This window comes from Gymnodraco acuticeps, unplaced genomic scaffold, assembly GCF_902827175.1.
Source record: "Gymnodraco acuticeps unplaced genomic scaffold, fGymAcu1.1, whole genome shotgun sequence".
Taxonomy (NCBI): Eukaryota; Metazoa; Chordata; class Actinopteri; order Perciformes; family Bathydraconidae; genus Gymnodraco; species Gymnodraco acuticeps.
Window position 1 is genome coordinate 911,553 of NW_022992276.1, and position 22,337 is coordinate 933,889.

General features: G+C 39.8%; 2 protein-coding genes across 3 annotated transcripts in view; both read right to left on the reverse strand.

Annotated features, from left to right (window-relative positions):
• The window catches only part of si:ch211-266g18.10 (titin), a 40,819-nt gene extending 29,715 nt beyond the window's left edge, over positions 1–11,104 (reverse strand). Inside the window, exons 1-16 of the mRNA XM_034207380.1 lie at positions 10,794–11,104; positions 8,806–8,967; positions 8,632–8,715; positions 6,877–6,981; positions 6,622–6,777; positions 6,315–6,458; positions 6,077–6,220; positions 5,701–5,844; positions 5,473–5,592; positions 5,173–5,292; positions 5,036–5,065; positions 4,886–4,933; positions 4,745–4,771; positions 3,743–3,898; positions 2,068–3,651; positions 49–189 (exon numbers count right to left, since the gene is read on the reverse strand). Coding sequence (XP_034063271.1) covers positions 49–189; positions 2,068–3,651; positions 3,743–3,898; positions 4,745–4,771; positions 4,886–4,933; positions 5,036–5,065; positions 5,173–5,292; positions 5,473–5,592; positions 5,701–5,844; positions 6,077–6,220; positions 6,315–6,458; positions 6,622–6,777; positions 6,877–6,981; positions 8,632–8,715; positions 8,806–8,967; positions 10,794–10,803 — 3,175 coding nt within the window. The 5' untranslated portion in view covers positions 10,804–11,104. The remainder of the gene's footprint in view (positions 1–48; positions 190–2,067; positions 3,652–3,742; positions 3,899–4,744; positions 4,772–4,885; positions 4,934–5,035; positions 5,066–5,172; positions 5,293–5,472; positions 5,593–5,700; positions 5,845–6,076; positions 6,221–6,314; positions 6,459–6,621; positions 6,778–6,876; positions 6,982–8,631; positions 8,716–8,805; positions 8,968–10,793) is intronic.
• Positions 11,105–12,850: 1,746 nt separating this feature from the next.
• Positions 12,851–21,955, reverse strand: LOC117540608 (adapter protein CIKS-like). 2 transcript variants are annotated; one of them, XM_034207383.1, is made up of 10 exons: positions 21,883–21,955; positions 21,248–21,694; positions 21,022–21,155; positions 20,184–20,319; positions 19,821–20,017; positions 13,821–13,909; positions 13,665–13,733; positions 13,420–13,524; positions 13,262–13,336; positions 12,851–13,174 (listed from the first exon to the last, which is right to left on the reverse strand). In XM_034207383.1, the coding sequence occupies exons 2-10, from the start codon at positions 21,664–21,666 to the stop codon at positions 12,992–12,994; spliced, it is 1,407 nt and encodes a 468-aa protein (XP_034063274.1). In that variant the 5' UTR covers positions 21,667–21,694; positions 21,883–21,955; the 3' UTR covers positions 12,851–12,991. The 2 variants fall into 2 exon arrangements, with proteins under 2 accessions (XP_034063274.1, XP_034063275.1); XM_034207384.1 differs by having other exon boundaries at positions 21,935–21,952.
• Between the last annotated feature and the right edge of the window lie 382 nt (positions 21,956–22,337).

Here is a 22,337-nt window from a genome sequence, read left to right on the forward strand (position 1 = left end):
CATATACTCTTAAAGGTAACAATATTTTGTTTCATTAAGTGTATTTACCTTTGGGCGTTGGTGGTTCCTTTTCAAGGGGTTTGGTCACCTCCTTTGGCTTTTCTTCTTTTAGTTTCATCTCAATAGTTTCCTCAAGTTTGTCTTCCTCAACTGTTTTCTCCTCTTTATCAGTTTCGGTGGCTGGGAGTTCTGTAAGCAACAAGAGTTATTCATAAGCAGAACTATAAGGTGCTTTAGTGCATAGAGTATGTTCTGGTGTTTGCTAAATTAGACCAAATCAATACATTCAATTAGAACATTCTGAAATGTTAAAGTCATGTTGGAATGAAGTAAACTGAAGAAGGTGCACAATTTCAAGATTATTACCTTTAATAACGAATTGTGTCAAATTATATACTGTAGTACTTCAATTCTGACCAGTAGTCGGTGTTAGAAACTCAACACGTTTTAACAATTAATCTTGCTTGCATAATCACTATATATATATATATATATATATATATATATATATATATATATATATATATATATTATATTGATAATTGATCAGACCTACATTTTTAAGGTGCAGAGATCTACAACAAAGTCATAATAACTTGTTTTTCAGTTATCAATATCATTTGATATTTGGCTCTGGAACACTCTGCCCCTCCATGTGAGGTCGGCCCAGACCCTAGGGGTTTTTAAATCTACTCTTAAGACACACTTCTTCTCCCTGGCCTTCTAGTCAGAGCGGAGCATGACTCCTGACTTTTCCCCGTGTTTTTTATATCTGTTCTAATTTATTGTGATTGTAGTAATGTGTTTTTATTACATGTACTGTACAGCACTTTGGCTCGACCAAACATCGCTTTTAAATGTGCTTTATAAATAAAACTTGATTTGATTTGACACATCATTCAGTGTGAATGAAAGATGACATGCTATATTTGAGTTTTTTCTTGTCCTAATGGAGAATCATATACATGAAGCTGCATAATGGCTCACTGCCTAAGGCATGTACAGTTTGGTCTAATGCAGGAACAGTTAAGTACACAATTAGCACCTTAGGAAATAGATTTGTAGTTACTGAGCCATCAAAAAGAAAATAGCACAGTTATAGAAGCACTGTACTGTATTAGTCACAAGATCCTCTTTCCGTTGAGCTATTCACACCATAGTCAAGATGAGCTTCTGATCTAAATAAAACCTCAAATTATCTGGTCAGTCCATGTTTATTTGCTTTTTAAATAAAAATGTGTTGAATAACAACACTTTGGGAAATGTGCTCATCTTTCTTGTCAGATTAGAAGATCAATATCAGTTTAATTCCTGGGTGTCAAGTCCAAAGATTTGTCAAGTACAACAATTCATGAATGAAAATGAAATAGGCACAGCAAAGTAAAATATTAATGTATTATTGTACCAGAGCATTCATTGTAAGCCAAGAGGATGAAGACTAGACTCAAAGCTTTATTTAGAGGCTTCGCTATAACACAGTCATTGCAAAGACATTAGTTTGATTAGAGCATCCCAATTTGGCGACGTAAATGGAGTTCAATATAGTGTCTTGGTGCCACATGTTGGTGTCACATGTTGGTGTTTTTAGCCCTGGTTTGTTTAAAATAAGGCACCATTAATAGTATGCCATCTATACATTTTGCTGAGTATCTTTCAGTAGTTCCTGTTTGCAATGTGACCTGTGGTTATACTGACTCAGAAAATGAAAAACTTTGTTCTGGCTTCTTCGTAGCCATAAATTAGCAAGTCTTGCTATTTATCCGATGTACCTTCTCCTCTGATTCTCAGTAAAACAACAAACATGAGTAATTCCTAAAATATGTTTCTCTAATCTTTAATGAAAAAAAGTTTTATGTGAAAGTTACTCAGTCGGCCTGAAGCCTCGATTAACACAAAAATAAATGAATCGAGTCTCGTCACAACCAAGTGGTCCCTTAAAAACATGTTAATATTCACACATATTATTTATCATTAGTAACAAACTCATCATTCAGAATCATTTTCATGAGCTGATAATGAAAATGGACTGGTGAAATACATGTGATGATAAAGATGAGAGTGTTGTACCTTTCTCATCTTCAAGGCGTTCTTCTTTGTGAGCCGCTTTGGATCCGGCTCTTCGGAGCCTCTCAAAGGGAATATGAACCTTCCTCCTACGTTTGAGTTCAGTTTTCCCACTCTCACTGTTGTTGTTGTTTTCATCCTGATCGTCAATGATGTCGGAGTATTCGTCTTGGTCTTCATCGATAATGTCTTCTTCTTCCTCATCATCAGATTCAGGCACTACACTGGTATTATCAACTTTTTCAGTTGCTAGAATTTCAAGATCAAGTTGTTGGACAGGTGTCTCTTTTTCTTCATCTTCCACCTCCATCTTCTCCACTTGGTCCAGTTGATCTTCTTCCTCCTCTTCTAAATCCTCATCATCGTCCAGATCTAGAGCTTGATCGTCCTGGTCAGTTTTGACAAACTCATATTGGACATGAGTTTCGGTCGTTTCAGTTTTTTCTTCATCTGATTCTTCATCAACAGGGAGATCTTCATCTTCCATCTTCTCCTCTTCAGCTTTGTCTTCAGGTTTGGTCTCATCTTCCTCCTCTTCCTCCTCAACTTTTACTGTATCTTCTTCAGTTTTGGTTTCCTCTGCCTCCTCTTTCTCTTCTACGGCATCTTCTTCAGTTTTTGTCTCCTCCTCCGCTTCCTTCTTCTCCACCTCCTCTTCCTCCTCCTCTACTACATCTTCTTTAGTTTCGGTTTCCTCCTCCTCTTCCTCCTCTTCTACAGCAACTTCTTCAGTTTCTGTCTCCTTCTCCTCTTCCTCCTCTTCCTCCTCTTCTACAGCAACTTCTTCAGTTTCTGTCTCCTTCTCCTCTTCCTCCTCTTCCTCCTCTTCTACAGCAACTTCTTCAGTTTCTGTCTCCTTCTCCTCTTCCTCCTCCTCTTCTACAGCAACTTCTTCAGTTTCTGTCTCCTTCTCCTCTTCCTCCTCTTCCTCCTCTTCTACAGCAACTTCTTCAGTTTCTGTCTCCTTCTCCTCTTCCTCCTCCTCTTCTACAACAACTTCTTCAGTTTCTGTCTCCTTCTCCTCTTCCTCCTCCTCTTCTACAGCAACTTCTTCAGTTTCTGTCTCCTTCTCCTCTTCCTCCTCTTCCTCCTCTTCTACTGCATCTTCTTCAGATGTTGCCTCCCCCTCTTCCTTCTTTTCTTCCTCAAGATCTGCCGATTTGGTATCCTCCTCTTCTGTTACTGCCTCTTCCTCTGTTCGAGTTTCCTCCTCATCCTCCTCATCCTCCTCATCCTCCTCATCCTCCTCCTCTATCAAATCTTCAGTTTTGGTCTCCACTTCTTTGACTGATTCTTCTTGAGCTTCAGTCTCCTCTTCCTCTGGCTTCAATTCTTCCACATCTTCTTCAGTTTTTGGCTCCACCTCTTCTTCTTCTTTTTCTTCTTCTTCTTCTTCTATCTCTGTTTTTAATTCCTCTTTCCCTTCTGTAGCAACACCTTCATCATCTTTTATCTCCTCCTCCTCCTCCTCCTCTTCATGTGCTACAACCTCCTCTGCTTTAATCTCCTCTTCCTCAGCATCAGCCTCTTCTGCCTCATCTTCTGGAGAAGGTTCATGTTCAGTCTCTTCAAGGTGGACGTGTTTCACTAGTGACGTGATAGTGACCATTTTAGTGCCTGTTATCAATCTTGTATCTGACTAACAAATGTGTCAATTAAAGAATAAACGTATGCATACCATCATCTTCCTCTGCCTCTTTCCCATCTGCTTCCCTGGCAGATTCAGTGGGAACTTCAGCCTCTTCAATCTGTGAGTCCTGGGCTTCAGCTAACTCTGCAGCAGCAGCAGCAGCAGCAGCAGCTTCATCTTTGGCAGCTTTCATGATCTCTGCAACTGTATCATCATCACATGTGATCTGTCTAATCTGACCTTTACGTCTTTACATGGAAATGCAGCTCCAAAAGGATTTACAGGTAAAGAACAATTGGATGGGGAGAAATGGGAACAATGATCATTCACACAAAACATGCCTTGGAGTTCTAAGCTAACAATGCTTCATCTCTTATTACTTTCATACATTTGTACTGAATATGCAGATATTTATTTAAAGCATCATTTTTGCTTGACTTAAACAGCAGTACATCGTTTATTTGACGGGGACTATTTTCTGCGGCAATTGTCTTGCTATAGTAAAAGTTTACGACAGCAGAACAAAGAACAAACAATCCACCTACATACACATGCGTACAACTTCAAAAGATACATATTAAAGACATGTTTTTATGCTCAATGCAACATAGAAATACAAATGTTTTACGCACAACAGAAAACATGATGACTGGAACAAAAGCAACTTGATAGCAAAAGACGTGAACGCATAGTTCCATGAAATGTTACACACAGCAAACATTTAGTGTTACAAAGGGAGAGATGCAGTCGCCGAATACTAATTGATATTATATATTTATTCAAATGAAGGTATACAGTGGTCATGATGCGTATTTGTTTAGATGCAAAATGAGGTTTATTCAAGCTAAATTAACATTACATTTCCTCTTACTTTAGGCTTATTGTCTTATACTTAACACGTCATGAATCAAGTTTAGATCAGTTCATTCCAAGAAAACCAAATGTAATGCAAACATGCATCGAGTGCAACTGACAACATATATATTAAACCCAAATAAACATTATTGTGGTTTTGCACAATATATTCTGTATATGGTGTTGATTTGTTACCTTTCTCAATAGGTGGCAGAAATTCTCCTGCGATTAAAAAAAACCATTTGGTTATGAAAGACAGCTAACCTTTTTTTATATAAACAAAGAAATGTTATGTGACAGCAAGACAAACGAAAAAACTACATTTGTATTACGTACCTTTCCTATGTACCAGAGTTATATCAGAGAGGGGAGACACAGTTTCATCTAAACAAAGACAAGAAACAGATATGTTGTGCAAATGGTTTGAAATATGAAGTATTATGCTTGTAAGATGCTTTTAGATCAAACTGAAATAAAAAGTGAAACCTTTAACAGCTGGTGTGGCAGCAGGTTCACCTAAAACAGGAGAAAAACAGGTATCACATTATGCACCACTTCATTTTTAAGTATGTGTATTTATAAAGTACACAAGTAGAGTATATAACTTATGCAAAGAAGCATACCTTGATCCCTAACAAGCATGCTTGACATGTAAGCCACAAACACTTCTTTCTTGTCTGAGAACTCCAACACAGCATCTTCTATGACTTTCATAGGATCAACGGACACTTCTGGAAGGATCCCTGAAACATCAGTAAAGCTGCCGTTAATAAAACACATTGTACAAAATAAATCATACAATTGTTAGCTATTTCTTCTATTACCATACTTACTGATCTTTGTATAAATAACCCGCAAAAGCAAACACAGTGACACCAGCAACAGTATTGTAATGTAGCAGATTCGTATTCAAACATACAGACCTTGGTCACCAAACATCATTGTGGAGACGTAGTTCACGAGCATCTCTATCTGCTCTTTGGTGATTTCTGCTGTTCTCTTCACAGCTGACATGGGGCTGAATCCCATAGCATCCTGGACGCCTGATGAGCAAAACAGGGGAACGCTTCAGTTAACAGGCTACAGTAAAGTATACATGGTTGTGGTAAACATTTGAACAGTAGATTAGGGAAAAGGTTCAAATACTCTACCTTGTATTGTGTCCAGTATCACATCCAAGATGGCACCGAGCACATCCTGGATGTATCCTGATATTTTACTCAGAATGTCATTAGCAACACTGAAGGCATTTCTACCAATAACCACAGGGTCAATGTAGCTAAGGTCAGTGGTTCCTGAGAAGAACAAACCAACACTCCAATGAGTTACTTCATTCTACACAGACATTTTAAAAGACAGGTAAAAATCATTTGATCAAGTTAAAACACAGAAACAAAAGTACTGTTACCCATGAAAAACACAAGCTAAGCTATTGAATAATATTGTTATTTAGTCACACATTTAGGCAACAAATATAGACATGCTATGTTTTGTATTGCACCACAAACATTGTAAAGAAGTAGTTACCTTTTGTTACATCCAGTACACTGTCTACGATGGTGCAAAGCATCTCCTGGATGTAGCCCACTACACCATTAACGCTTTCATTTGTAGCACTGAAGATATTTCTGCCCACCAACACAGGGTCCATGAAGCTAAGATCTACAGTTCCTGGGAAGATAAGGACATGTAATGTGTTAAATAGTAATTGCAGGATTCAAAGAGGTTAAATAATAAAGAAACGTTAAGAGGGAAGAGTAAATACCTTTCACTACATCCAAAATTGTGTCCAAAATGGCACAGAACACACCCTGGATGTAGCCCCCCACTCCACATATAAAGTCATTAGTAACACTGAAGAATCCTCGGCCTGTGACCACCGGGTCGATGTAGCTGATGTCAACTTCTCCTGGGAAACATAGGAGGGAAAATTATTTTATGACCACACTATCCCAAAATATATGCCAAAAATGATTTCCTTTTACTTTGTGTTACTCTCTTGTAAATAAAAAAGAAAAGGAAAGCAGACACTTTCTCTAGTCAGAAATAAGCATTAATTATTGAATACATACCTTTATTTATACCCAATATAGTATCCAATATGGTGTCCACTATCGCACACAGTGTGTCTCTGAAGGTGCCCGCAACTCCACACATGAAATCATTAGTTGAATGGAAAGCTTGTCTACCGAAGACCACCGGGTCCACATAGCTGAGGTAGAAGTTCCCTGTTGGTTTAGAAGGTGGATTGTTAGAGTCGTGCTTACGTCACATTTAATTCATTTTTTGCTGTTGTTGAGTAGAGTGAGTGTTATGTGTTTTCATACCTTCTTCATCTGAAAAATAGCGAACAAATCCATCTTTTGCTTCCGATATCTCCTCAGCTGCGTAGGTGGCAGCGGAAGTGGGGTCACTGAAATCAGGTGCACATTCTGGGGACCCAGAGATACGATTTATATATTACAACATTTGAAATAGCAATGATTTTTAAAATCTTATTGTTCTTTGATTATCAAGAGAGAGGTATGTTTCTTTTATCTTGTTTTCCATTCATAGTTGAATTATATCCATATGTTAATGTTTATGATAAGTTTGTTGTTAAGCCCCGAGCCTGTTTTTCAGGTCTCAGGCTCGAAAATGACATTCCCAGAACACATTTTTTTTATTTATTTATTAATCCCCGTGGGGAAATTGTTTCTCTGCATTTGACCCATCCTAGTGTTAGGAGCAGTGTGCTGCCATTTTGAACAGCGCCCGGGGAGCAGTGTAAGGAACGGTGCCTTGCTCAAGGACACCTCGGTACCACTTGGTCTTGCCGGGACTTGAACTGGTGACCTTCCAGTTGCCAAGCCAAGTCCCAATCGACTTCGCCACCACCGCCCCCACAAATGACCATATCTTCCCTTCTAAAAGGGTTAAATTAATAATCTTTTTTCTCAAAGCAAGTTTACACCTGTGAGTTGGATGTAGAAGTGTCAGAATCAATATAGATGTAAATTCAGATTGAACACAGTAAAACATTTTTAATTATTGTGTCCGTCCAAAAAAAAAAATTACTTATAGTGAAAACCACCCTTGAATGATGGGATGGTAGACTAAAAGCTTTAGGAATCCAAACTACAACAGATAATAAGTACCCTGTATCAAGATTGATGCAAAACAAGTGAAATTTGACCTTTTTAGAGAGATTTAGCAAAAAAAAAAACCACTTCTGGGGCCATTTGGGTGGATTTGACCTATCTCTGGCCCCCCTTGCTCGATTTTGCTGATTGACATCTCTTTGTAACCGTCAGAGCCAATGGAATCGAGGGGAATTCCCACATACTCTTTATTTGGTAATGTGTGTGTGTGAGACTGACGCATAGCCAAAACCGGAAGCTGCGATAACTCTGGTGACTACCATTAGCAGCTAACTTTTACTCTCCGATTTTTACATAAAAATTGAATTATGGATTATAAATTTTTAAAACATATTCCACAGAAACATTATCAACCTATGGATTAACCGATTCAGCTGCGTTTTTTCTCGTTTTAATGCCATTGAACAAGTCTTTTGATCAGATTGACAGCTACGATGAGACGATCTCCAGTAAAAGCTACGTAAAGGTACGTATTGTGATGTCTGTGTTTGCTTCCACAGCAAGTGTCGCGAGTTCGGATCACTCAGTGATGATATATATACCTAAATAATCTGTGGAACCTCAGCTTTAATCGGATATCTTGTATACGATAAGTAATAAGGGTATCTTTTATCTTGAGTTCTGTGCCAAAGTGCGTTAGCATTTTTCGCTCAGGGGTCATTTAGATGCTTCTTATGAGACTTGTGTTTTGTTTTGGTAAAAATGGTTTGTATCGTCAGTTAGCTGAGATTATTCCCGTTAATCTGGTATAACACATTAATAGGTTCTTAAATATTAAGATCCCCTGAGACACAGTGTCGTGAAAAAAAAAAAAGGACCCGCCAAGGGGGTCCTTGGGGCTTAACAGGTTAAATGTTAAGCACTTGATGCATTCATTGTGCAATCTACATAAAGTCTATAATGGTCATGATTATTTAAACGATGTGTGTCTTTCTTATGTACCTTGAAACTTATTGAACAGACTGGTTACTTCGTCAACAGCGTCGTTTACAGCTTGCACAGGGTCCGACACGATTTGTTGAATGTCTGAGAGGAGTAACAGAATGATTGATATTTATGCATATTTGATGATTGAAACCCTGTACAGATAAATATATGTAAGTATTTGTGACTTACCAGGGACTGCCTTGTACTCCACAAAGTCAAACATCACCACTCCCACCACCCCCCAGGACAGGAGGGCCGCCAGGGCGATGAGCAGCTCCGCCGACACTTTGAGCTTCCCGAGGATCCCGAGCCCTCTGGGCCTCTGAGCTGCAGCGGCTCCATTCGAGGCGCCTTCATGTGAGAAAAACAAAAAGATGATGTTCCAGTTGTGGTTCAGCCTTTGCTGCTAGATCTTTATTCATGTATTTTTTCTTTTAATGTTTCTTTTATTATCTTTGCTTTTTAATGACTGTTTTTCAATGCCATTTTCTTAATGTCTTTGAATTGCCTTGTGTTGAAAGGTGCTATATAAATAAACTTGCCTTGCCTTGTCTAGATCTGACTGACGCTTCTCTTACACTGGAAGTTGTATTAGAATATGTATCCATTTATCTTTTATATTTGGTTTGTCCTTTTACAGTCAGACCCAACTATAACTGTATAGGACAAACATACAAAGGGCATGCAGATTAACAATGATCATAATGTGTATGTAGGCCCTACTAGAGCAAGACCAATAAACAAGGGACAAATATTGGTCAAAATGCAGAAATATGTGCATGTGGGCAGAGAAATACCAAAGATATGTCTTACATTTTATTTCAGAGATCCGTGACACGTTCATTTTCACTGAGAAAGCAATCTAAACTGCTCCATGAAGAACTTATTTTATTTATATAATCTAATATAGGATCAGTGAAAAAAGCAAAGAAAGAGAAGTTTGTTTCTCATGTGAAGAAAACAAAACAAACCGGTTCAGCTCAACATGACATGTTCATGTAGAGCCACATCGATCATACAGTAGTTACATTTAAATACTGTATAAGTCTCTAGGGCCTTCAATTGAGAATGTGGTTCAGTAATGCATAAACAATGGTATATAAACATCTTGGGGGAAGAAACTTGTCTGTAATTAGCAGAAATTCCTGATAACAATCTAGATATTATTTTACAACAAAGTAAACATATCCACTGGCTTGATAAATCTAAGATTCTCCCATTCATGTAATGCTAGCAACACATTTGAACTTTAACACATAAGTATGGTTCAGTCTAATTACATTACTGTGGTTTGTTTGGGAGACTAATCTCCTTTAATAGAGTCTCATCACCTACACACTGCAGCTAAGCCGTAACAGGTGAAGGTGATTTTCGTTTGTGATCAAAGGATTGAAACTTTAGAAGATGAAGACAGTCTGATCTTGGTACAGTATTTATCAAAAGACATGATAAACACATCTTGTTAGATTAAAAAACAGAAAAGAAAGGAATCTTCTGTATTTTCCGTGTCATCAGCTTATTCAAACATATATGATTCCCAGCTACTGAGTCCAGTGGAACATTTTTGTGATGGCATTTAATGACATCCTCACCCTTATCAACACTGACGCACATTCAGACATGGATCAGGTGTCAAAGTGTGAAAAGACACCTTGTTTCGGTGAATGAACTCTGAGCGTGCTCAACTTATGATTCACTTCCTCGTGTAAAAATGCTGAGATGTGAACTCAAAACTCAAAACAGTCCCTTCAGAGTTTCTCAGGATGGACAGGTGGTGTCAGTATTTCACCACAAACGCACTGATTCTAAAAGGAAAACTGCTTGTTATTGTTCAAATCATTACAAGGCCTTACGCTTCATCAAACCACAGAAAACACAACTTGTGTGAGTAGATTGCCTACAAAGTGGACTTGTTTTTTAAATGGCAAAAAGAAAGTTGAAGACAGAGGTCAGTGGCAGCAGCAGTCATGTCTGTCACTGGAGAGCAACGCTAATACTCCAGCCACATGATATCCTGTATTTATAGCAACCAACTTTCAACACATTTTCCAAAGAGGACAAACCATCGAAAGACTTCCATTTGTTTATATAATGGCATAAATCATTTAGACTTTCTGTGCTGTAGCAAAAAAGGGCTGTGGTTAATTTCAGTGCTGACGCAGAGGGAACACTCCTACCTTGAGCCATGATGATATGCAGACAATTTCAGCTATAATCCTTTAAATTGAGGGCAACGCCTCCTCATGCAGAAGTGAATGGAAAATCACAGCTTCAGTATACAATCCAATCAGCATCTGTTTATGTGTAAAAAGTGTCCAAGTTATTCAATTATTCCATTTCCACTTGGTGATCTCTGTCTTGTTTCCTGGCCGGTGTAATCCAAAGGTTAAACTTCTCGAAGATTGAAAAAAGGAAAATCAAGCCTGAATTTAAGATTTACAGGTGTTGCGATGTTGGAGCTGCCGGTGTGGCAGCATTGCAGAGGGGGGTCTGGGGCGAAGGAGAGATATGCAGGGGGAAGGAAAGAGTCCAGCTAAGCAAAGGGCTGGGTATGGAGAAGGGGGAACAGACAGAATATCCCCCCCTGTGTTATTGGTGCCTCACATGGGTATAGGTCAGATCACAGCACAGGGGGGCTTCAAGGTAACTTTATCCCCCAGAAGGCCGGGTTATTCTTAGCTGGAGCTCGGCGACCCAGCCGCTCTGGCAGGCCTTTTTGGGCGGTTGAAGGGGGGTGTGTGAGATCAGTGGGCTGAATTGGGCACCCCTACTGGTGGGCCACCTCAATCTGCCCACTGAACTGGAACAAATCAGGGGCTCAAGGTGAGAAATTAACGTTTCCCTGACTAGCAGCAGCACACTTTGTTGTTCCCAAAATGTTTTGTCTTTTTCACAGGGTTTCAATATTCACTTTCTTTTTTGTCCTCACATTTGGTCATACATTAAGGGCCAGCTTGTAAACATGTGTTTCCAAAATGTTAAACTATTTCACTACTGAACTAAAACCCCAAAACAATCAAATGTATCTTTGTAAGTATTTTTCAAAAGGCCACACATGCTGTTCAATTAGGTTGTAAACATAGTCAGAAAAAAACGCAACATCTTCTAAAGCTCATTTACATGTTTTGTCTTTTCTTTATTATGTTAATAATTTCAACTGTATGAACTATTCCATCTTTTTTTAAATCTGTGTGCATGTTGGTTCTCATTAATTTATTATAAATGTAAATCACATTGTTGCTTTTTTTGAAAGTTCAAGTTATAAATAAATACGATATCATTATTAGTTTAGCAGGTTAACATGCACACATTTGCTTATTATCAATAAAGACAAAGTAGAGTTGAGGCTGATGGAAAATCAGTGTGCATATTAAACAAATACATTTTAGTCACCTGAAGATGGTGCTAAGTTAAAAGTGAAGGGATCATCAAAGCTACTCATGTTTGTGTGTACCAAATTGCATGACAATCCATGCATTGGATAAATGGGCAGCGGGATATTAAGAGGATCACCACCAGAGGGATTCATCCTGTGGGCAGTGCTTGAATTGGAATAAAAAAGGTGCCAGTACTCTAAATCAGCAACTGTTTCAAGTCAATTTGATTTATACAGCCCAAAAACAAGAATTAGGCTCAAAGGTCTTTACAATCTGTACAACATACGACTCCCTCTATCCTTATCCTCATATCTTTGATTCAGTAATTAAAAAGAAACACAAAAAAACTTTAACAGACATGGAAATGTTTTTACTGTAACGTTCAGAAATTGCATGTTTTCCCACGACTAATCAGGGAGGTGTCCGGGGCTCTCAGAGAGAACATGACGTAGCCTATACATGTGCCTGCATCAGGTCATATGGTATATCCTATAATGCTGGTGGGTTTGTCTCTTTACTGTATATTTTAGAAAGGCTCACTGTACTGAAAAAAAGTATGAAAGGCTGGTTAAATGACTCCTCGTCTCGGAGTACACTCATGCATCTTTCAGCAGGAAAGGAGAGAGGGAATCAATGGAGCTGCCAGGGAGGACACAGGGGAATAAACGCAACAAATATGCCTAGATGCGTCATGAGGTGCCGGCACGCAATAAGAAGTAACAGTACGCAGATGGGTACAAATCAGAAGTCCCGGTACTGCGTACCGGTGAGTACCGGGCCAATTCAAGCACTGCCTGTGGGGAACAAAAAACAGGACATTTATCCCTAACTGTTAAGATAATTGAGTGGTAAACGTGTTGTGTGGTAAAACAGTCCAAACACTTTATTGAAACATCTGTACATTGGATAGAACATGAATTGTTTCTTACAGGATATACAGGAGGTGTACATTACTGCAATTAAAATGAGCTACACACAAGTCATCAACACAGTAATGATCACAGGTGTGTGTTGACAGTGGAGCTGCAGCTGGGGGTCACGGGCCTGATGATGAGGGTGAGCTCCAGCGGGACCGGAGGAGGAATGTATCTCTCCTCCCTCAGCAGCCGCAGTAACAGATCCTCAGTGTCCCGCGGCCAGCGGTAAACACGCGTGTTCTGAAGCCAACATGGGACGTGCTTCTGTAAGGAGAGTGCATATCATGTTTTTCAGTAGTACAGAGAGAAATTGTGTATATATGGAGTAACTGCAAACAAACACATTCTGACCTGGGAAGCATTTGGGAAGAGAAGCGGTATGAATCTGAAATTCAAGCTGCCTTGTTGGATGAATTCATTCTGCATCTGAAAAATTAGATTAAGTGTTAAAGAATCTATTCACAATTATAATCAGCATGATGTCTCACTGAACAAGGAGATGTTCTCACCATGGAGTGAACATATTTAGTGTGTAGACCATGGTTGTCCACTACATATCCTTCAATGTCCTCCTTATACTTTTGACTGATGGCGACGATAACCAGGGTTGATGGCTGTTTAAAAACACACACATTTTAGACACATTCACGGCCTGAAACATGCTAAAAAAATCTCACAGATGTCGTCTTATAAGTCATAACTTCTGACAGTTTTATACAAATACAAGCAAGCAATACAAATGCTTAATCCTTACATCTTTCAGGTAACTGTCCTTCCACTTGTTGATATCCAAGCGTCTGATTGGGTTGTCAAATATGTCAATCTGTGGAATTAAATTCAGGGCTGTGAGTTAACTGTTGAGTTTTTATTTTTATTTAAATCTGACCTGTGTGGAAAGGAAGTATCTTACAGCTGGTCTGAAACCTTGCTTTGTGAGGAAGTCTACGAAGGGGACTATTTCTGAGGAAATGTCCGAAGAATAGGTTATTAAAATGTTTCCTGTGAAGAGAAGAAAGAATAAACAAATTAATATTTTTCTAGTTTCTAGTGTTAAATATGTTAAACATTTTATTCTGATCACTTTAGATGGTGTTCTTTGTTACTGTGGTAATATACTGATTTACTGTATTACCCTTTAATGTATGCAACATAACCATGACATTGAATAAATACCTCTGCAACTGTGAACAACAACTCACATTTAGACATTTTCTCTAAAATAGAAATAACAATGAAAATGGTTCATCTCGACTTTTTTAAATGTACACTTTTAATTGTGTTGTGTGAAAATAATTCAGAATGTCTTCATGATGAGTGAAGCACAATTAGAATCAACATTTTAAACCTTGTTCTTATTATGCTAACCTCCTGCTTAAACAGCAGAGGTAACAATTAGTGTATCCTTTATAGCAGTGGTAACCAACCTTTTCAAGCCCAAGATCACTTTTTATTCCAAAATGTAAACCGAGATCTACCAATCCGATATCTTCCAAAAAAAACACTTAGGAGTAAGACTATTCATCGTCATATTTATTTTTGAAATCAATTTATGTTACAACAGGCTCAATGTACGTGTAAAGATGCACACAAAGAAAGACACAGTTATGCACAGTTATCCGTTCAATACAAACTATTAATATTTACAGTATCTGTTCACACTATATTTAGTTTCTCAGTTCAATTAGTAGTATTCACATGTACAGATATTAGCCTACAGTTCATCCATATTAAGTTTCTCTGTTCAATGCACAATATATTTCCAATGCTCAAGTTACTCCATCAGCCTGCCTTTAATGAGACTGCTGTGACTGCACATTATCTGTAAGCCTTTTGAAATCTGGCTGATAGTTAGTGATTGCCAGCCGGAGGCAGTCAGTAAGATGTGTGTCAGTCATACGAGTTCTATACTTGGATTTAATTATTTTCATTTGTGAAAAGGCCATTTCACATAAGTATGTGGAGCCAACGTAGGCCTTCAGTTTAAGCGCACATGACACAATCAGTGGATACCTCTCTCTGCTCACGAGTGACCAAAAGTCCTGATCTCTTGCTCTGGCCTTCAATTCAATGTCGCTTTGCATTTCAATGATCTCTATGTCAACACCCATAGGTTGATTGATTGATTGAAAAGTTTATTAACAGCTTGTATATTGGGTACAGTACAGTACAGCTCAAAACATACAATTGTTAAGGGGATGCAGACCAGAGAAAGACTTTCGTCTTGTTTACATCAGGGTCCCCCATTTCCAATTCATCATATCATTTAAGACATATTTGACATACAGATGGCTTATTTACAATTTACATACAGGTGGTTTTTTTACATACAGATTGCTTATTTACAATTTTCATTTTAGATTTCGTTCAAATACATCCTAACCGGACATTTAAGACATACCAAGTCTACAGATACACAGTTAGTAACAGAGTCTAAAATGCGAGTATATACATAGATGGGGGGGGGGGGAAGCTGTCCATTGAACGACAGGTTGAGATTTGTACCATTACCGGGGCCAGTTTTGCAATGCTCTCCCCCGAAGGTGCTCTTTAAGAGAGGTTTTGAAGGTAAGTATAGTTTTACTTTCCTTTACAGTTGTGGGAAGAGCGTTCCACCTTGATGTGGCATAATTGCGAAACGTGTATTCCCCCTTTTTTGTGCCAAATCTGGGTTTCACATGATTTGTGGAGCTCCCTCTGGTGTTATGATCATGGTATTCCTTGACCTTTGGGAAGAATTTTGACATGTACATGGGTACCATAGGGGTGTAGTGGATCTTGTAGACCAGGCCCATTGCAAGTAGCTGTACTCTGTCGTCTACTCTAAGCCATCCTAGGTTGTCAAAGTGGGCAGAGGTGAGGTGGGTTCTAGATGAAAGGTCAAGCAGTAGTCTGACCAGTTTATTTTGCGATGTTTGAAGTTTTATTTTTAGCGCCTTGGAGGTGCTATGGTACCATGACGTGCAAGCATAGTCATAGTACCCTTGAATGAGTGCTCCTGCCAGAGTTTTCAGGGTGTTTTTGTTTACCAGAGAGGAGATCCGGTATAGGAATCTAGTTCTTTGATTGACTTTTTTTATTACATTGGATGCCATTTTGTCACAGGAGAGGTTTGCCTCAAGAATAGATCCTAGGTATGTAATTTCCTTCTTACTTGTGACAATAATGTCACCCACTGCAACTGAGAAGTCGTCGGATTTGCTGAGATTATGTTTCGAACCGAAGAGAATGGACTCTGTTTTACCCAGGTGTAATGATAATTTATTATCGGCGAGCCAGGTGCAGATTCGGCCGAGCTCGGAGCTGAGGGTTTTTTCAACCTGCAACCTGTTCCTGCCAGAGACCAGCAGGGCTGAGTCGTCCGCGAACAGGAACAAGTTGCAGTCTCATGCTGATGACATGTCATTTACATAAATTAGGAACAGTAACGGACCCAATATGCTTCCTTGTGGAACACCACAGCTCACTGGGAGGGGGGGGGGGGGGGGGGGCAGAGTACCGTTTACCTCCACCATCTGTTCTCTCCCCTCCAGGTAGGATTGCATCCAGCTCACCGTTGGTTTATCAAAACCAATTGCTTTTAGCTTGTCAATCAGAATGGGGTGATTTACAGTGTCGAAAGCCTTTTGTAGGTCCAGCTAGAGATGGGCGAGTCATGATTCATCCGGATCATTAACCCGGATCCTAGTAATGAGCCGGTCGTGACGAGTCTCCCTCTCGATTAACCCGAGTCCTTTGAGTCCTACACCTGATGTGACGTAACAATTAAAACTATAAATTGCGTCACTCTTTACTCTCTTTATAACGTGTACAATCACATTACAACGTTGTTGTATCCAGAGATCCAGCAGACTCGTCGCCATGCACGAATCAACAGCAAATTCAGCCCCTCCTCCGGCTCCCGCGAGAGTCCCGTGAGCCGTGAGTGAGCCGTGAGTCGTTGGACTCGCGGGAGCCGTGAGTGAGCCGTGAGTCGTTGGACTCGCGGGAGCCGTGAGTGAGCCGTGAGCCGTGAGTGAGCCGTGAGCCGTGAGCCGTGAGTCCGCAAATCTCTGAGTCTGCTGCGACTCGTCGAGGGAGCCGTGGGACTCGCGGGAGCCGTGGGACTCGCGGGAGCCGTGCGAGCCGGAGGAGGGGCTGAGTCTGCTGTAGATTCGTGCATGGGGACGAGTCTGCTGGATCTCTGGATCTGCTGCCTGCTATATGTTACGGCTCTGAGTCCTCGTAGGCTACTGGTCTCTCTCGATCATTGACCTGGATTCACGGATCCCGCGATTTTTCCGGCTCTAAATTAAGTTTCAGTGTAGACTTCTAACAAAATGGTCATGTTGTGCAAGTCTCCTGTAATAATATCTGCATTTCCAATAAGGATCTTACTTGGAAACTCGTTTATTTTGAACATGGCACACAAAAAGAAACAAATGATAGAAAATTGCAAAACAGTTAGAATATATAAAATGTAATTATACAATTATTATTATTATTATTATTATTAAATGAAAACACAATTGTGCAAAATTAGCTTAAGTACAGGAACATATTAAAATAACTATATACATATAATGCAAAACACTTATTTTTTAAAATGCACACACACACACACATGTTTTATTAAAGCAAAAGACACTGTGTAGCGGAGGTTAATGTAACGTTAGTTTAATATGCTGGTTAAATGCAACAACTTTTCGGTTTCACCGGTAGGATTTCTACGGTCTTGGTCATGCTGACTCATATGACTCAAATGACTCGTATGATCCGGATCTCTTCAATGATTGACTCAGAAGACTCCGAGTCCATAAAATGATCCGGATTTGCCATCTCTAGGTCCAGCATCACCATGCCGCAGTACTTGCCCGTCCATGCCCTCGGTAATGTAAACACCTCCTGCATTTTAGCTGACAGCTGTTCAATGTCAACGCTGAGGAAAGGGTTTGATACAAAACCAACTAGGCTACTTGCCCCATGTCTTGTAGCTCCACAAATCGATCAGTTTGTTCAAATGGGCGCAGAATTGTTCAGGATGAAAAGCAGTTTTGTCTGTGAGGACACCTTTTCAAGATTTGGGAAGTGTGTCAGCCTCACATGTGGTCCACAAACAGCTTCACTTTGAATGCCTCCACTGCGCTAATCATGTGACCAAGCTCTCGGTCTTTCCCTTGCAATTCTCGGTTAAGGTCATTGAGTTTTGTAGTCAGATCGGTAAGGAACCCCAAGTCCAATAACCAAGTATCGTCGGACAGCTGCTCATACTCCTCGTTCCTCGACTTCAGAAAACTGATGATCTCTGGCAGCAAATGCTGGAGCACCTTGCCCAGACTGAGCCACCTTACATCTGCGTGAAGGATCAAATCTCCATACACAGAGTCCAGCTCGTCCAATAAAGACTTAAATAGCCGGTGCTGGAGTGCTTTTGCGCGAATTGAGTTGACAATCTTAACAACAACATTCATTACATGTGACATGTCAATTGCTTTAGCTGCCAATGCCTGTTGATGTAGGCCTACCACACAGTGATAGTTTACAAATGGTGGAAAGTCTGGGTCTTTTCTGCACAGCGCAACAAATCCTGAACATCGCTGGTGCACCATCGGTTGTGAAGGACACTATTTTATGAATGGGAATCTTGTACTCACGAACATAGTCCTTGAATGCCTTGTACACATCCTCACCCCTGGTTCTTTCTTTCAAGGGATAAGGGCATGAAAGGCCTCCTTGACAATCAAATCCGTGAAAACCATCCGGACAAACACACCTAGCTGGGCTGTGTCTGTGGCATCGGTAGACTCGTCAAATTGAACTGAAAAGTATTCCGAGAGAGACAAGTCTTTTAATACTTGCTGGGATACATCTTCGGACAATGACTGGACTCTTCTGGCTACATAGGTGCACCAAGTGGTACACTTTTTATCCTTGCTTTTATGTCCTCTTTTGAAATCCGCAAACAAGACGTCAGCTGTGGCGCTCATTGCTTCTTTAATCATCTCACCATCCGTAAATGTTTTTTTGTGCTGAGCCAAAATATGGCTAATCCGGAGGGACGTTTCTGTAGCTGCATTGCTCTTTGATGTAGGCGCGATGAAAAGCGACTGCTGTGCTTTTAGTCCTCTTTTCAGTTCATCAATTATTTTGGTTCTTAATGCGCTGTTGAGTGGATATGAGTCTTTGAATTTACCATGGGTGCTCGCATGATGGCGCTCCAGGTTGCCCCGTTTCGCCAAGGCTACCGCCTGTTGGCATATGAGGCATATTGTTCTCTTTCGCTGATGTGAAAAGAAATGCATGCTCCCATTCCGGGTGGAAATAATACGTTTTTGATGTCTTTTTCGCCGGACCCTCAGCCATATCGATGTTGGTTAAAGATTAGCAGAATTTACAGTTTAAGTTACTCCTCAAGATGACCGTTAAGATACGATTGTTAACCCCACCCACAATTGCATGCAGCAATTCATAGACGTCAACATATCTAATAACCATTGTAGCCTACCATTGTCATTGTAAAATGACCTGTGCGTGATTCAAATCAACAAACCAGAGCTAGGTCTAAAACGTTTGTTTAAACAACCAACCAGAGGATGAACTTTTTTTTTTGTGGAAAATATTATGTTTTTGGAAAATATTTTTATTTTGGAAAATATTATTATTATTTTTTGTAAATGCTAGGGATCGACAGTGAAGGCTTTGAAGATCGACCAGTCGATCGCGATCGACCTGTTGGTTACCCCTGCTTTATAGAAATGTAATTTCTACTTATAAGAAGCCCTTAAAACAGACCTGGCAGGTCGATACACCACACACCCTGCTTCCAGTTGTAACCTCATAAACCTGCAGGTACTTCCAAGTGCCCTAAAACATAATTCCTTTGTACAATAAAACGAGTAACATCCTATTAAATGATTAAATCAAAGTGACTCACGGCACTCCTCGAGCAGACTGATGGTTCTTCTCTTCTCTTGTGGATGTGAGACAGACGCCTCCTCTCCTGCAGGGCTCAGGTTCAACACGCTGACCTGTGACATGCTCTCCACCGGGGGGACAAAGAACTGAGGCACGTTCACCGACACACCTCCCTGAGCCACCATGCTATTCATAGGGTGATGAGGGTGTCGGTGCCTGGAGCATTTGGAAAGAAAAGATAGAAAAGGCTCATCAGTTAAATCCTGCTGACAGGTGATAACATGCAAAGCAGCTGCAGCACTTGGTCACAGCATTTTTGCGTGCTTACAAAGTTGTGGACTGCACATAGTTGTTCTAAGATTCTGCATGTTGTTGTTTTTACCAGTTTTGGTAGTCATCCCAGGGTCCTCTGTGCTGGTAGGGAGCAGAGTGGTGACATGGCAGAGGAGGGTATCTGTGGCCTGGATAGGGGTTGAACTGCTGCTGATAATACCCGATATTCATGGTATGACGGTGGTCTGTAAATATAGTTGAAGCACATGATGAGGCAGAAAATGCCAAAATAAAATAAGCTAGAGAGAAGCAGGTTGCCAGTTAATACCCAGCCAAATTAAAATCATATACTGTACATAATGACTAAAAGTGCTGCTAATGACAGTGGTTAGAAGCAACTACAATCAAGTACTGCAAACGTTTTAGACCTGTGTTTTATGTGAGCACACTTTACGGTACTTCCACTTAGTTTAGAGTAAAATTATGATTTCTTTTACACATTCTTCTGAAACTAACAATTACTTGTCATAGGTCTAAATACTGAACATTATATGAAGTATGTGCTTTACCTTAAAACATTGCAACCTTTAAGTGCTGCTTACACATTTGTCCACTTATGATTACAAAGATATCTACCAATTAAAGTCTCATTGTTATGCACAATACTTCACTTCATAGGACTTCAACTCATAATACTGTAAGTATGTTTTGCAGATAATATTTCTGTACTTTTACCTGTGAATTGTGAAATATATAGGAATAATATTATTTGCACACTCCTGTTTTGCTGCTACTTTGGTAAAAGCAAGGAAATATAAACAATAATAATAGTAATGATAATAGAAATACTTGATTATCTTCTTTTTTCAAACAAAGTGCATATTAACAGTTTTTTGACATTTACAGTGAACAAAAAGGAATAACTTAAGAAATAGAGTTTTTCTTACCATAGTTGTGCATGTAGTGGTGAGGAGGCTGAGGTGGTTGGTAGTGTTGCCACTCATCGTCAGATCTTAGCGGACAGGGAAGCTCAAGATCCTCTTCATCACTCTGAAGCTGAGAATTACATTCATCCTCACCCCTGAAAATTAAAATGTTTTAATTTCAATTTCAAACCTTGAAGCATATGTTAATGGTAAGATATTCTCTGACAGGTGGCTGCTTCTCAGTCACCTCATTGTGTCTTTGTTTGCAGGCTCAGTGTTTCCAGTGTGAGATCCACACTCCATACAGGAGCAGTCTGCTCTCGTGTCCCTCGCTCTGGTCTCCGCAGGACGGGGGCGATGATGGAAATTAATCCTGGCAGGAGCTGCTCCTCTATCTTCTGGCTCTTTGTGCTCCATCAGATCACGCCGCGTATCACAAACTGGCTGACTCCCACAATTCTGGTTCACTTGTTCGACTGCAATTGCTCCTTTTTGGCAGAAATAGTCTGCATCCATGCAATGGGCTGGTATGAATCTATTATGATGTGGATTGGCGTGAAACATTTGGTTTACTTTGACTTCAGGGATTAAAGGTTGAAGGAAAAGTTCTGATTTATTTGTGATGGGAAACACTTTTAGTTCTGGTGGTTCTTCCGATTTTTCCATCTTAACCAAGTAAAGTCAGCCTGTAGTCCTGCAAGTACAAAAGACGCAGAAAACAAGTGATCCTCATGAGCAGAAAAACACAGAACTAAAGGTCATTTGGAAGTGTGATTCAAATAAAGTTGAACATTACAAGACAATACTTTTACACATGCAGTTATTGTTAAACATACATACCACAACAATCCTATTCTTGCATTTATATTATTTTGCACCTACCATGCATTGAGAACACTGTCAGGAGGAAGGAGAAAGACCAACAGTGACATACCTGTTCCAGCCTGGATTCTTTACACTCCTGTTGGTGCAGAGGCTTGTGTAAGCTCCAGCCTGCTATATGCAAATTCTCCACCGCTTCAGGTGTGTCCAATCAGAGAAAGGCTGTGTTGCTCAGCCGGAGTGGCCAGGTGAGATTAGATGATAACATTCAATAGTGGAGTCTGAACTGTTCAAACAAAGTTTTCTTAAAGTTAATTTCCTTATTAGAACATTACATTATTAAGACGTGTTGCATAGTTTTGAGTAACAATAAAACAGGCGCTATGAAGCTATACTCTCAGACTAACAAAGCTATATTCAAACTAAATTCCACAAAATGTCAGAACAAAACAAACAATTAAACACCTGAAACAAAGATTGGGAAAAAGTACAATGACTATAAAGAAACGGGTAAT